At 36.8% G+C, this 16122-nt stretch overlaps 1 protein-coding gene and 2 long non-coding RNA genes across 4 annotated transcripts; 2 read left to right on the top strand and 1 right to left on the bottom strand.

Annotated features, from left to right (window-relative positions):
• Window positions 1-383: 383 nt before the first annotated feature.
• LOC114449287 (uncharacterized) lies at window positions 384-4970 on the top strand. Its single transcript, XR_003671974.1, has 7 exons — window positions 384-427; window positions 931-1101; window positions 3238-3420; window positions 3699-3933; window positions 4273-4340; window positions 4583-4747; window positions 4832-4970. It is a non-coding gene; the product is annotated as an uncharacterized LOC114449287 (long non-coding RNA).
• On the bottom strand, window positions 4170-12756 carry LOC114449286 (uncharacterized). Its single transcript, XR_003671973.1, has 5 exons — window positions 12611-12756; window positions 12396-12529; window positions 6413-6631; window positions 5359-5533; window positions 4170-4984 (listed from the first exon to the last, which is right to left on the bottom strand). It is a non-coding gene; the product is annotated as an uncharacterized LOC114449286 (long non-coding RNA).
• A 1731-nt stretch (window positions 12757-14487) lies between these two features.
• LOC114449284 (uncharacterized) lies at window positions 14488-15965 on the top strand. 2 transcript variants are annotated; one of them, XM_028426798.1, is made up of 4 exons: window positions 14488-14571; window positions 14889-15197; window positions 15275-15565; window positions 15634-15965. In XM_028426798.1, exons 1-4 carry the CDS (start codon window positions 14523-14525, stop codon window positions 15774-15776), a joined length of 792 nt encoding a protein of 263 aa, XP_028282599.1. In that variant the 5' UTR covers window positions 14488-14522; the 3' UTR covers window positions 15777-15965. The 2 variants fall into 2 exon arrangements, with proteins under 2 accessions (XP_028282599.1, XP_028282600.1); XM_028426799.1 differs by having other exon boundaries at window positions 15637-15965.
• The last annotated feature ends 157 nt before the right edge of the window (window positions 15966-16122 follow it).

Genomic DNA, 16122 nt, shown 5'->3' on the forward strand with positions numbered 1-16122 from the left:
AACCTTAAACTCCTTGGTTCAATGCACAGATACTCTGTTCATGTTTGTGTTTTACGTCATAAAAGCTACACTTTTAGTAGTTTTGTAATTTCATGAATGTTTATTTTAAATTAAAAATTATATTTTATAACGTGTATTTTGAATTTATCAGGACTTACTAGGTCATGTTGTCGTGGAAAAGATTCTACCTTTTGCTACCTTTTACCATTTTGACTTTTTATTTGTCAGTGTTTATAAATTCAGAATAAAAAAATAAAGTTTAAAAAATTAGATTGTCCAAAATTCACAGTCTAAAATGCAGAAGCAACATCCGGGTAACACTTGGTCACAAGGGAGCGTCCAGCCAATCGAGTTACGTTTCATTGGTCACGTGACAATACCGGAAACCATTGGCGCTATGGCGGCTAACATAAACGCCAGCACTTCGGTAAGTGACTTTTCCCTTCTATTATTTAGTTAATTTTTAAGATTAAGTCACAGGCGATACCTGGCGCACAGAGAATCAAACGGAGAAGTGTTAACAGCAGCAGTCGTTACAAGTCTGTGAGCATAACGACGGTATTTTGTGTGTCGCTGACGCTGACAACGGAACATGAGGCAGTGCTACTAGTGATGAAGCCACAGATCAGGACACGGAGTGTCATAAACTCCAGTTCATTTTATGTGGGCGCTTTTTAAGTCGTTCATTCTGTCCGTACTACTGGTCAAAGTGTTAAAGGATATAATGAGTACAGCTGAGACTGACCACCACTGCAGAACGAGCAGGTGAACATGTGTGCTTGTTTAAATGAAGGCCACACAGTGCGTTCACCCTGTAAGGAAGAATTCACATTTCATGACCATTGAATCAAATATTTAAAACTTAGTTTCACTATAGGATTAATTCTGTTGATTGATTAAAAAAAATATGATTTTATTGATCCTTTCCAGGCATTAGAAAGAGACGCTTTCCTGCAACAACTCTTATTCCTGCTGAGAAACTTGAAGTGTCTTTCTACTTGGAGCCAAAGTGTGACAAAACTCCAAGTGAGCCTGAGAAACGGATCCACATGCAGGCATGGCCGGGTCAAAGGACTGCTCATCAGCACAATACACAAAGAGGTAATGTTCAGTTAGATACCCTGACTAAGAAAACTCATAATCCAGATGTTCAATACCTGTTAACACATCTCAACATGTCTGGTTTAAACCTGAATATGCTGTCTAGCTAGAAAAATGGACAAAACAACATTTGTGTAGGATTTTAAAGGTAGGGTAGGAGATTCTGAAAACTCAGTGAGAGTCAGCCAGATTTCAAAGTAAACACACGCCCCTTTCTCTCAGAGCTCACCCCGAAGCCACGCCTCCCAATCACATGGACGCGCATCACCTGAAGACGAGCTGCGGTCTGTGACTTTGGCCATCATGCACGTACCTCTCTGGTGCGCAGAGCAGGAAGAGAGTGACAACCACTGCGCTAGGGGTGGAACAGTTCACTAAATCCACGGTTCAGTTCATATCGCGGTTCTGAGCTCACGGTTTTCAGTTCGGTTCACATTGTTGAGGATTTTTCTACTTTTAACACTCTGAAAAAACCATAGATGAGCGCAAAATACATCCTAATTATCCAATATTTACCATATTAAAGAATCAGTTCAGTGTTTCCACATCATTATATCAGGTCAAGTCAATTTTATTTCTTTTTAATTTCTATATAGCACCAGATCATAACAGAAGCCATTTAAGAACCTTTCCTATAGAACAGGTCTACACCTTGTTCTTTTATTAAACAAACTAAACATCTCATGTTAATTATCCTCTTTGCACGGCAGCATGTCATTTCTCTCTGCATGGTTGTGCGTTTACAATTCACTGCTGCTGTCAGAGGCGCGATGCATGTACACACACAGACACATGCACAGACACACAGAGAGACACATGTGCGCACATACTCCCACCGTCGGACAGAGAATGACATGCTAGTTGGATGGCCTGAACTCTATGACTACACTAGGCTAAGCTAACGGTGCTAACGGTTTTTATTTTTGCCATTGGAATATATTATTTACATCCCGCTCTCTAAGCATTGACGGGACCTTCGGCAGCTTTGCGCACAGCTGGACGCAGAGTGCTGTGGGTCTCTCTGCTCTGCCTGCAGCTGAACCTGCTGCGTGAAGCTACAGAGAGTCACTAGTTGCTTTTGATTAAAAAAAAGTTTGGAAAGCTGCGAAATGTAGCGAGAGAGACGCCAAGTTGCCAACACTCATCTCCATGCTGTGGTAAAAACGCCTCTCTGTATTACTTGATGGGCATGTCCAGAACCGAACAGAACACTCGCCCCGAACCGACACATGTGTACCGAACGGTTCAGACCCTACTCCGCGCAGGGTCCACCCGGAGGATTGGCTGATGTTTTCAGTGTTTCTTCCACAGATGATTCATATTCTTCGGTTTAATGCGAAACTGCCGAACTAATCGGTTGCTGTTGGATTGTAAAGAGAAGTTACACCAATTTAACAAAAAGTGCATCAGAAGGAAATCTCCTACCCTACCTTTAAATGCTATACTTTTTACTTATAGTTATGTGATGCCCTCAAAATTCTATATCCAAAACTACAAACTGTCACTGGTGGGTGGCCACTGTATAAATCAGCAGGTAGGCCAATAAAGGTTTTTTATGTGTATACCAGTTGACAGAACACAATACTGTACCTCTAGTCTAACTACTTACATGAAACTTAGTTTTACTTTTTTTAAAGCTTTCTGTCAAACGATCTCTGTTGAATTAAAGTTATTAAATATTGTGTGCAGTGTTAGTCATCTTTACCTAATTGTATTTGGTAAAAGTTGAGTCAAAAAACCTTTTTGTTGTGAAGAATCATGTAGGTGTCTTCGACTTTTTCTGCTTCTACTAATGTCAAATAACATGTATACATGTAGTTTGTCAGATTAAAGGTAGGGTAGGAGATTTTGAAAACTCAGTGAGTCGGCCAGAAGAGAGTGACAACCAGCCAATCCTGTGCAGGGTCCACCCGGAGGATTGGCTGATGTTTTTAGTGTTTTATAGCTTCCACAAATGATTCATATTCTTCGTTTTACTGAGAAACTGCCGAACTAATCGGTTGCTATCGGATTGTTACACTAGAGAAGTTACACTAATTTAACAAAAAGTGCATCAGAATGAAATCTCCTACCCGACCTTTAACATCTCATTAACACATAAGCTGCGGTTTAATATTTGACCTGTGATTTCTACAGGTGGATGGGGTAGCTGGATACACAGGCACAAGTCCCTGAAAGCTACCTGGTGAAGAATTCACTAGCATGGCAAAAGCCATGTGCCAGACGTGCGGAGTAGCTGTTCCCCTGCAGCTTCTTAAGGATCACATCAACTCTCATGTGGTCACTGATGTCGACAGTGACAATGACCCGCACAGAAAAGTAAGTAATTAATGCTTTTGGCTGTTTACAACTGGCATTAATATGTGTGAACGTTCCTTCTTTTATGTTAAAAATCATCAACACTCTTGGTCTTTGCAAACAGAAGTGATAAAAAGCATATTTGCTTGAAGAGGATCACACGTGGTCCTCCTAAGTCACATGTTGAAACAATCTAATGCCAGGTGTAAACTGATCTGAGTTTTTGTGTAAGCAATAACTTTTTAAATGCTTAATAAAACAGAAAATAAATCCAGTTTGTAACGTTTATTTCTCAACAGCAGCAACGCATCATGTCCTGTTTGTGTGGAGATGAACTCTGTCGAGGAACATGCAGGTATGTGTGGGGAAAGGTATGATTTCCTTTTCTTGTGTCAAACACGCCGAGTCCAGGTGCAGCTCTTAAAGTGTTTTTTTATTGTGCAGCAAATGAAGTGACATCTGGAAATACCAGCAGTGAGGAAGATCAAGCAGCAGCGCCGGGCCCCTCCTGAACTTGTGGAACTGTTCCTGAAGGTAGGAGCTGTTCAAGTTTATCATTGGTGGAGGGATGTTAGGAAGTGGATAAATATCATAGTGCAGTTATGTGGGATGATGTAAACAATCCCAAACCTACAATAAAGTAGCATAGCACTCATTTATCTTTAAAGCTCACTATGCCACCATGCATGTTCTGTGTCTGTGTAATGTATGTTTAGGTAAATTAGATTATGGCAGGCCACAACAGTACAGGTAATTACTGTAAAACAATGATGGCTTAAGTTTTTATAGACATTAATCACTGGGAGGACAGTTCACTGTGACAGTGTAGTCTGACAGCAGTTCACATACATTAACATTTAATGCTTTCAACAGCAAACAGCAGTAGCCTTCTGGTGTCCATGTTCTTCGTGGTCCTGGAACATCAACAGTCCCTCTTGAAGGTATGTATGTCTGTTTTTCCTCTTAGTCCTCTCCCACATTTGGATGTTCGTGATGGATCCTACAGTAACAGTCATTTCACTGAAGTTAATGACAATTTTATTAGTGATACTGTTATTTCTGTAGCTAATCTAAGGACGCTGAGCATATGTGGACCCACAATATATTTTTTGTACAAAATATATTGTTTTTAATTTTACAGTAACATGGACTGAGCAATTGCCTTTTGTATCCTAATTTGTAGCCTCAGAAACTGATAAGGTGCACATCCTGGATTTGGTCTATGACTGGGCCCCCCCTTCCCTGAAATGACTGTTACTGGTAGAAGATGAAGATGATGATGATGATGACTGATCAGCTGGCCTCAAATGTTGCATGTCAGGCTGTCTCTGGCAGTTTATCACTAGAGGTAACATCTGGGCTAATGTACATATAAACTTTGATTTGATTTTTAAGGCTATTTGCTTTTAAACCTGTTTAATCTGTTGTGTAGCAACACCAGCTGAACTGCAGAATCTTCTGGACTGGTTCGGAGGTATCAACAGCAGGTCTCTGTTGAGGTCGTCGCAGGAAGACGCATCATGGCTTCGACCTGCTTCAGCGATTACCCATCATTCCAGAGTGACAGCCTGGCTTCTGTCTCTACCTGCCACACAGGATTCGGTTTCGTGTGAGCATAACATTTGATGTTAAAACATGTTAGATTAGTTGTCAGAAGCGCCTTGTAATACAGTGCTTTAAAAGTGTAAACCAGAATTACTATTACTTGGACATTTCCTCTGCCAATTTTACACACCTGCTCAAATATGCATGTTTTGACACATGTACAGTATAGTATAAGTTTAAAATGTTTAGTTAAAGTATTAGAAAACAGTGACAAGACATTTTCTGTTTGAAAATAAATGCTCTTGCTTCAGTTCTCACACTGGTGTCGTCTTCTTCCCTCCTCTTCTCCTCCCCAAAAAAGGTATTCTGATTATTAACTCATTTTATTTATACATAAAACATATACTCACATACCTGAACAGCAGCAATGTGTCTTTGTGTCACAGCCAAAGACTCGGATGCAGCTTTTGGGCTAACTGCATCTCTTCAAGTGCTCATTTGTCCATCAGTCAGAAGACACACTGTGTCTAGGACAACAATGATGGAGTGGTCCTCATGTGGAAGTCCATTGTCCGCCTGCTAAGTTTTGCTACAGAAAGAAGGAAAAATTCAAATTCAACAGATAAACCATATGTATCACAGGCAGACATTTTAAAAAAGGCTTCTCCTAATTTAACCCTCGGGCGTCATTGGGGACTTTTTTGTCCATTTGGGTAATTTTTGCCTCTTTACCTGGCCACCATTTTATCTGTGTTGGTGCATATGGCACAATTTTGTGTAACAAAGACTTTCTCTAGACACATTTTAGAATTCCAATTTAAATTTTTCAAATACATCACCAGAACATGGTGAAACAAATTTACTACCCTTTTGTATCATTCGTGGACAAAAATGTCCAAAAAACTGCTATAAAAACTTAACAGATTAATATTTTTTTCTGCTTTCTTCTGCATAAATGTGTTAAACAACTTCAGCCCTGCTCAAAAATACCAAACATTAAATCATTTTGAGGAATTTAACCCTTTGAATGCCAGTTACATTAATTTATGTCACAGTATTTTTTTATGAACAAAACACAAAAAGTGAGTTATTTTCCACAAAACAAAAGTTAGGTGGCTGAGGCATTATATTTATATCTGTCATGGATATGTCAAAGATTAGCCAAAATTTTGAGTTTGATGCATTATTACTTTTGTGTAGCAGCAGTTTAAAATGGTATTTTCCACTTCCAACTATAACAACATATAACCATGCATTTCTTGATGTAAGGGTTTCATTTTTTAAAAAAATAGTTAAATTTGACATTTTCTACTGTTCACCACTAAAAAAGTAAGAAAAAATATTAATCTGTTAATTTTTTATAGCAGTTTTTTGGAAGTGGACGTTTTTGTCCACAAATGACACAAAGGGTAGTAATTTAGAGTGATGCCTGAGGGTTAAATGGTTAACAACACATCACTGCATGTACCTGTATTATCTGGACTTGGGTGACGTACACAATGCACAGCTGGTTTGGAGTCACGTGGCCTTCTGTGATTGTCCCAACCACTACGGAAGGCGTGGAGGCCATCTTGTAGGCGTGGCAGGGACACAAAGTGGCAACAGAAGATTCCAAAGCTGAGGAAGCCCTCTTCTTCAAGGTACTGAAGGACATCATAGTAGAACCCACAGGTCTCTCAAGGTTCTCCTGGAAATGAAATTGATTCTATTACAACCTAAAATGTAAATATAACACTAAACTCTTTGCCAGTTATAATTGTTGGTTATGAACAGTTTTCCCCAGCTATAAAGGTGCTCCTTCCAGTAACCAAAGACTAAAGCGCGTGTCCCCACGATTCTGCACAAACCTCTGAAAATGCTGCAGTGCATATACCAGGACTGTGAGTGACACTGTAATGCTAACACAGAAGCACTCCAAAAACAGAGAAGAAGACACTGGGCATGCACACAATGAATGTAAAATTTCTCAAAAAAAAATTTAGTACTAATTCAACCTTCCATTCATCCAACCTTCTTTAACAATAATCCAGTGCAATATCTGCTGCAGCTTTTATGGATTTTGTAAAGTGACTTCATAAAAAACACCAAATATCTCAAATAATAAGATTTTAGTAGTAATTCAACCGTCCATAATTATCCATAATTACCTAAAAACCTATCCATAATTCTACAGTATTGTTTTCATGAAACTCACTGTGCTGATATATGAGACCTTGTTTGACAATAATCCATTGAAATATCTGCTACAGCTTTTATGGATTTTTTATAGTAAATTATTTAAAAAAGCAAAATTTCTCAAAAATTAAGATTGTACTGCTAATTCAACCTTCAATTTCTCTATAATTCTGCAGTATTTTTTCATGAAACTCACTGTGGTGATATAGGAGACCTTCTTTGACAATAATCCAGTGCAATATCTGCTGCTGCTTTTATGGATTTTTTATAGTGAATTTTAAAAAAACGCACAATTTCTCAAAAATTAGGATTTTAGGGCCAATTCAACCTTCCATTTATCCATAATTCTACAGTATTATTTCACGAAAATCACTGTGGTGATAGAGGAGACCTTCTTTAACCACAATCCACTGCAATATCTGCTGCAGCTTTTATGAATTTTTTATAGTGAATTAAAAAAAAACGCCAAAATATCTCCAAAATTAAGATTTTAGTGCTAATTAAACCTTCCATTTCTCCATAATTCTACAGTATTTTTTTTTCACGAAAAATCACTGGTGATATAGGGGACCTTCTTTAACAATAATCCAGTGCAATATCTGCTGCAGCTTTATGGATGTTTTATAGTGAATTTTAAAAAAGCGCACAATTTCTCAAAAATTAGGATTTTAGGGCCAATTCAACCTTCCATTTATCCATAATTCTACAGTATTATTTCACGAAAATCACTGTGGTGATAGAGAAGACCTTCTTTAACCACAATCCACTGCAATATCTGCTGCAGCTTTTATGGATTTTTTATAGTGAATTAAAAAAAAAACGCCAAAATATCTCCAAAATTAAGATTTTAGTGCTAATTCAACCTTCCATTTCTCCATAATTCTACAGTATTTTTTCATGAAACTCACTGTGGTGATATAGGAGACCTTCTTTGATAATAATCCAGTGCAATATCTGCTGCTGCTTTTATGGATTTTTTATAGTACATTTTAAAAAAAAAACCACCAAATATCTCAGAAATTCAGATTTTAGTGCTAATTCAACCTTCCATTTCTCCATAATTCTACAGTATTTTTTTATGAAAATCACTGTGGTGATATAGGAGACCTTCTTTGATAATAATCCAGTGCAATATCTGCTGCTGCTTTTATGGATTTTTTATAGTACATTTTAAAAAAAAAACCACCAAATATCTCAGAAATTCAGATTTTAGTGCTAATTCAACCTTCCATTTCTCCATAATTCTACAGTATTTTTTTATGAAAATCACTGTGGTGATATAGGAGACCTTCTTTAACAATAATCCAGTGCAATATCTGCTGCAGCTTTATGGATGTTTTATAGTGAACTTTTTTAAAAAACGCAAAATTTCTCAAAAATTTGGATTGTAATGCTAATTCAACCTTCCATTTCTCCATAATTCTACAGTATTTTTTCATGAAACTCACTGTGGTGATATAGGAGACCTTCTTTAACGATAATCCAGTGCAATATCTGCTGCAGCTTTTATGTATTTTTTATAGTGAATTTAAAAAAAACGCACAATTTCTCAAAAATTTGGATTTTAGTGCTAATTCAACCTTCCATTTCTCCATAATTCTACAGTATTTTTTCATGAAACTCACTGTGGTGATATAGGAGACCTTCTTTAACAATAATCCAGTGCAATATCTGCTACAGCTTTTATGGATTTTTTATAGTACATTATTTAAAAAAGTAAAATTTCTCAAAAATTAAGATTGTACTGCTAATTCAACCTTCAATTTCTCTATAATTCTGCAGTATTTTATCATGAAACTCACTGTGGTGACATAAGAGACCTTCTTTAACAATAATCCAGTGCAATATCTGCTGCAGCTTTTATGGATTTTTTTTACAGTGATTTTTAAAAAAACGCACAATTTCTCAAAAATTAGGATTTTAGGGCCAATTCAACCTTCCATTTATCCATAATTCTACAGTATTATTTCACGAAAATCACTGTGGTGATAGAGGAGACCTTCTTTAACCACAATCCACTGCAATATCTGCTGCAGCTTTTATGGATTTTTTATAGTGAATTAAAAAAAAAACGCCAAAATATCTCCAAAATTAAGATTTTAGTGCTAATTAAACCTTCCATTTCTCCATAATTCTACAGTATTTTTTCATGAAACTCACTGTGGTGATATAGGAGACCTTCTTTAACAATAATCCAGTGCAATATCTGCTGCAGCTTTTATGGATTTTTTATAGTGAATTCATAAAAAACGCCAAATATCTCAAATAATAAGATTTTAGTACAAATTCAACTTTCCATTTCTCCATAATTCTACAGTATTTTATTTCACGAAAATCACTGGTGATATAGGAGACCTTCTTTAACAATAATCCAGTGCAATATCTGCTGCAGCTTTATGGATGTTTTATAGTGAATTTTAAAAAAACGCACAATTTCTCAAAAATTAGGATTTTAGGGCCAATTCAGCCTTCCATTTATCCATAATTCTACAGTATTATTTCACGAAAATCACTGTGGTGATAGAGGAGACCTTCTTTAACCACAATCCACTGCAATATCTGCTGCAGCTTTTATGGATTTTTTATAGTAAATTATTTAAAAAAGCAAAATTTCTCAAAAATTAAGATTGTACTGCTAATTCAACCTTCAATTTCTCTATAATTCTGCAGTATTTTTTCATGAAACTCACTGTGGTGATATAGGGGACCTTCTTTAACAATAATCCAGTGCAATATCTGCTGCAGCTTTATGGATGTTTTATAGTGAATTTTTTTAAAAAACGCAAAATTTCTCAAAAATTTGGATTGTAATGCTAATTCAACCTTCCATTTCTCCATAATTCTACAGTATTTTTTCATGAAACTCACTGTGGTGATATAGGAGACCTTCTTTAACGATAATCCAGTGCAATATCTGCTGCAGCTTTTATGGATTTTTTATAGTGAATTTAAAAAAAACGCACAATTTCTCAAAAATTTGGATTTTAGTGCTAATTCAACCTTCCATTTCTCCATAATTCTACAGTATTTTTCATGAAACTCACTGTGGTGATATAGGAGACCTTCTTTAACAATAATCCAGTGCAATATCTGCTACAGCTTTTATGGATTTTTTATAGTAAATTATTTAAAAAAGCAAAATTTCTCAAAAATTAAGATTGTACTGCTAATTCAACCTTCAATTTCTCTATAATTCTGCAGTATTTTATCATGAAACTCACTGTGGTGACATAAGAGACCTTCTTTAACAATAATCCAGTGCAATATCTGCTGCAGCTTTTATGGATTTTTTATAGTGAATTAAAAAAAAACGCCAAAATATCTCCAAAATTAAGATTTTAGTGCTAATTAAACCTTCCATTTCTCCATAATTCTACAGTATTATTTCACGAAAATCACTGTGGTGATAGAGGAGACCTTCTTTAACCACAATCCACTGCAATATCTGCTGCAGCTTTTATGGATTTTTTATAGTGAATTAAAAAAAAACGCCAAAATATCTCCAAAATTAAGATTTTAGTGCTAATTAAACCTTCCATTTCTCCATAATTCTACAGTATTTTTTCATGAAACTCACTGTGGTGATATAGGAGACCTTCTTTAACAATAATCCAGTGCAATATCTGCTGCAGCTTTTATGGATTTTTTATAGTGAATTCATAAAAAACGCCAAATATCTCAAATAATAAGATTTTAGTACAAATTCAACTTTCCATTTCTCCATAATTCTACAGTATTTTATTTCACGAAAATCACTGGTGATATAGGAGACCTTCTTTAACAATAATCCAGTGCAATATCTGCTGCAGCTTTATGGATGTTTTATAGTGAATTTTAAAAAAACGCACAATTTCTCAAAAATTAGGATTTTAGGGCCAATTCAACCTTCCATTTATCCATAATTCTACAGTATTATTTCACGAAAATCACTGTGGTGATAGAGGAGACCTTCTTTAACCACAATCCACTGCAATATCTGCTGCAGCTTTTATGGATTTTTTATAGTAAATTATTTAAAAAAGCAACATTTCTCAAAAATTAAGATTGTACTGCTAATTCAACCTTCAATTTCTCTATAATTCTGCAGTATTTTTTCATGAAACTCACTGTGGTGATATAGGAGACCTTCTTTGACAATAATCCAGTGCAATATCTGCTGCTGCTTTTATGGAATTTTTATGGATTTTTTTAAAAAACGCAAAATTTCTCAAAAATTTGGATTGTAGTGCTAATTCAACCTTCCATTTCTCCATAATTCTACAGTATTTTTGTTATGAAACTCACTGTATTTTGTTCATGAAACTCACTGTGGTGATATAGGAGGCCTTCTTTGACAATAATCCAGTGCAATATCTGCTGCAGCTTTTATGGATTTTTTTTTATAGTACATTTTTAAAAAAGCAGAAATTCTCAAAAATTTGGATTGTAGTGCTAATTCAACCTTCCATTTCTCCATAATTCTACAGTATTTTTTCATGAAACTCACTGTGGAGATATATTAGAGACCTTCTTTAACAATAATCCAGTGCAATATCTGCTGCAGCTTTTATGGATTTTTTATAGTGATTTTTTTTAAAAAACGCACAATTTTTCAAAAATTTGGATTTTAGTGCTATTTTGTTCATGAAACTCACTGTGGTGATATAGGAGACCTTCTTTAACAATAATCCAGTAAAATATCTGCTGCAGCTTTTATGGAATTTTTATAGTACATTTTTAAAAAAGCAGAAATTCTCAAAAATTTGGATTGTAGTGCTAATTCAACCTTCCATTTCTCCATAATTCTACAGTATTTTTTCATGAAACTCACTGTGGAGATATATTAGAGACCTTCTTTAACAATAATCCAGTGCAATATCTGCTGCAGCTTTATGGATGTTTTATAGTGAATTTTTTTAAAAAACGCAAAATTTCTTAAAAAATCCTACAGTATTTTTTCATGAAACTCACTGTGGTGATAAAGGAGACATTCTTTAACAATAATCCAGTGCAATATCTGCTGCAACTTTTACGGACTTTTTATAGTGAATTTTTAAAAAACGCAAAATTTCTCAAAAATTAGGATTTTAGAATTGTTTTCTCAAGATGGATAAAGTTGAAGAAAAAAATCTATCCATTCTGGTTCTCCAAACACAGTGAACTTTTTTCTTATTACTTCTGTTTTTCCCTTTAAGGATCAATAGATAAAAGTATCTATCTATTGTTTATTACCATCCCATGAATCTGAACTTACAAACTGTCCCCAAACTCAATCAGAGGAAAAAAGAGGAATTTACCTTGAATTTGCCAAGAAGAGCAGCTCACACGTCATGAGCCCATAGAACTGGTGTGTACATCATTCTGACATTTGAGGAAGTGGCGATGTTCAGAGAACCAAGAGTCTGGGGCGTAGGAGCAGCCGCCTCCTGAGCTGAGACAAGAAGTTCACAGACAGTTCACTGCTCTGGCTCCAAATACACTCCTGTCTCACATTTTCCTCTAACTTACGGACCTCCATGGCCTCGTAGCTCCGGGGGAGGTTAACCAATCTTCTAAAACAGTCTTGACTAAACACAGTGAAGAATTCCTCAGCATTTCTTCATCTTCTTCTTCTTCAAATATCAGTTTTAACGCGGTCCGTTTCTTCCACATGTCATTTTCAGCGCATCGGTAATAACAATCCGTCTATCAACATAACAATGAACGTTGGTTCCGTTTGGAAATTAAATACCGGTAGATCCTCTTGGACTCATTTTAACACATTATAGTGCAATGAAAACAAACAAAAATAGCTTTTTAACAGATATATGAATTCTTATTTTTAACATCAAGTCACTCTGACTACAGCTACATATAGAATCATTTTACATATAAATGATCTTGTTGTGATGCCTGTGTGTGAGTTCATTTCATGCAACAGTCTAACATCTGTATTATCCACAAACCTGTTACACACTGACAAAGAGCCTGCATATGGTGGAGGAATAACAGGAACTTTTTCCTGCAGCACAGACACCACCTGACAACATGCAGCCTCCAGAAACTCCCCCAATAATGTGAGCTAATGAAGACGGTGGAGACTCTGTAAAGATCTGATGATAAGATTTGCTCATGTGGATATGGATCAAATGTTGTTGGTCTTTCTTTACATACATACTGTAATATAATGCCCTTTATTTTACCACCAGAAACACTGTAAAGGGCCAGTACACCCTTTAAAATGCTGATTGTTACCATGGCAAAATATGATGCCTTAATTATCATATATAAAATTATGATTCACCTATTAAAACACCTTAAACGGCCTCAAACATTTGTGTTTGTCACCTGCCAAAAAGTGATCCTGGCCCCTACAGTGGGCCTGAAAAGCTCTGCGTGTGCTCGCAGGGTGCGCAGGGACGCCCTCTTGTGGCGTTCCAGCAAATGCTGATTACATGCAGATGTCAAAAGTCAAAGTCAAAGTCAGCTTTATTGTCAAATCTGCTATATGTGCTGGACATACAGAGAATCGAAATTGCGTTACTCTTCACTCCGCAACATATAACATGTAACTAAAAACTAAAGATAAATATAAAGTGTAAAAAAATGTACCTACAATGAGGCACACACAAAATACAAGGCACATAATGAAGGCACAATGCAGTACGAGTGCAAAAGATGTATAGTGCAAGACAGTGCAGTTGGCATAATATAAACAGGAATGGTTTAACTTATAACAGCATAATGAGACTGGTATGAGAGTGCAAAAGATGTAATGGTGCAAGACAGTGCAGTTGGCATAATGTAAACAGTCCAGGACTAGTTTAAGTTATAGCAGCTTATATGAGACTGGTATGACATGACTAAGGTGCAAGAGAATGCACAGGGTAAAGTGGCTGGTGCACAGAGTTCCTTTGGTAAAGTGGCTGGTACAAAGAGTTCCTATCTTGGGTGGTGGGGTGGTGGTAGGGGTGGGGGGGTGGTGGTAGGGGTGGGGGGTGGGGGGTGGTGTCAGGGAAGGGGGAGAAAGTGGGGCGCAGCAAGGAGTCCAGTGAGAGGCGGGCACTATGGCTTCACAGTGAGTCTGGTATTTACAGATGACACTCAGGATATAGGTTTCATTGAACTGTAAGTACTCTGGGTTGTTGTCTGGTTAACTGAAGTTAAATGTGTTCATAAGTTATTGTGCCTTTAAATTAATTAAATTAAATTAAGAAAGAAACCTTTATTAGTCCCACAATGGGGAAATTGCTTAAGGCAGCCCAGCAAAGAGCACCATACACCAGTGAGTACACTGGAGGCTATGCAGGTAAAGTGCCTTGCCCAAGGACTTCTGAAACTCTTTTGGTTTTGACAGGAAACACTGGTTTCTGAGGCAATCACACCGTTGTGCTGTCATTAGTGCACAACATTCGACATTTCAGAAGAAAGCCTGAAGCTCTACGATGTTTGTGTTTGTGATGGTGGCACTGCTGATCTGCACTGAGGCGCCAGGTGAGAAAACAACATTCACTTAATGACAGAAAAATCATGTACTGTATGTAAATCCATGATAAAAACCTGATCTCATGCAGTAAATAAGTATTTTCAGACTTAAACCATTTCAGGGGAGTGTTGTACAGTAACTTATCTGAGCACAGCTCGACTTCCTGATTCTCAGAAAAGAACGCAGCAGAAATAACTACAAGTGAATTTAAACATCACAATGTACACACTGTTATGAATCAAGACTCTACCTGTTAATATACTGTGATATGATGAACATTCATCATGGACCTAAACTGTATGTGTGTGTGTGTGTTGTTGTACAGGGTCCAGTGCTGTGACTCCTGTGTTTGTGCAGACAGGACAGGATGTGTTTCTGGATGTTAATGAAGCTGATGTTCCAGAGGAGTTTGTGTTTTTTTTATGGCGTTTCAATGGAAGAAACAATTTAGTATCATTTTTACCAAATTCAAAACCAAACATCCTCGGAAATTACACTGGAAGGATTGAGCTGTCTGAGAACAAATACTCTGTGACACTGAAGAACCTACAAAACACAGACAGTGGAGTTTATACAGCACGATTAACAACAACTGTAGATAAAACTCTGGCTGAATACAAGGTGACAGTTCAAGGTGAGTTTCTCAGCATCTCAGACACTGACTGAAAACATCTGCTGCCATGTTTCTGAATCTCTCCTGTCCTCCATCAGATCCAGTGTCTCCAGTTGGTCTGACAGTGGACTCTGTGTCCAACAGCTCAGACTCCTGTAACCTCACTGTGACCTGCAGCTCAGTGGACTCTCACATCAGCAGCACTTTCACATGTGACGATACAACCTGCTCTCAGGAGGGAGGAGAGAGGTCAGAGGTCACAAAGTCTGGGGCTTCTCTTCAGGTCTACTACCTGTCAAATGCATTCATCATCTGTAACCATAGCAACCAGGTCAGCTGGACCCAGGACATGACAAAGAACATTCGGGAGCTCTGCACCCAACGACCTGGTAGGACTAAAAGATAATAGATGAATATTTGAGATGAAGATGAAGTAAAACCTGTGTTGCTGTTGCAGAAGCAGTGAGTCACTTCTCCGTCTGTGTGGTGAAGACTGTGGTGTTCTCTGTGGGTCTGGTCATCATGGTGTCTGCCGTCATCACGGTCCACCTCATGGAGAAGATCAAGAAGAAAAACAAAGCAAAGAAGAATGAGCAGTGAGAGAATCAGGAAGTTAGAAATGATGAAACTCAGCGTGTCAGTTTTGATCAGTATGATCAGTTTTTGCTTCATAATTTGGTTCCTGCTTTTATATTATGCTCAAAAAACAATTGTAAACATATGATAGTGATGCTTTAGTCAATGTGCTTCATGGTATATCTGTGTTTTTGGGAAATTAAACAAAATAATGTACGCATATTAAATCTACACATCTTTGTTTTTAAGGAATTAATGTTCATATTTCATTAAAAATGATGTGTCACTATTTGTATTGTGATTTTATCAGGACTTTGTGATGTCATGTTATCATGGAGAGTCAGTGAACGCACCAAAAACATGATAGACA

The sequence above is a fragment of the Parambassis ranga genome, chromosome 17 (genome assembly GCF_900634625.1).
Source record: "Parambassis ranga chromosome 17, fParRan2.1, whole genome shotgun sequence".
NCBI lineage: Eukaryota > Metazoa > Chordata > Actinopteri > Ambassidae > Parambassis > Parambassis ranga.

Bases quoted from the DNA above. Each gene is read 5' to 3' on its own strand.
- LOC114449284 (XM_028426798.1), top strand. From the start codon at position 14,523: ATGTTTGTGTTTGTGATGGTGGCACTGCTGATCTGCACTGAGGCGCCA. The intron at 14,572-14,888 runs GTGAGAAAACAA...GTTGTTGTACAG, and splicing joins GATCTGCACTGAGGCGCCAG to GGTCCAGTGCTGTGACTCCT. The intron at 15,566-15,633 runs GTAGGACTAAAA...TTGCTGTTGCAG, and splicing joins GCTCTGCACCCAACGACCTG to AAGCAGTGAGTCACTTCTCC.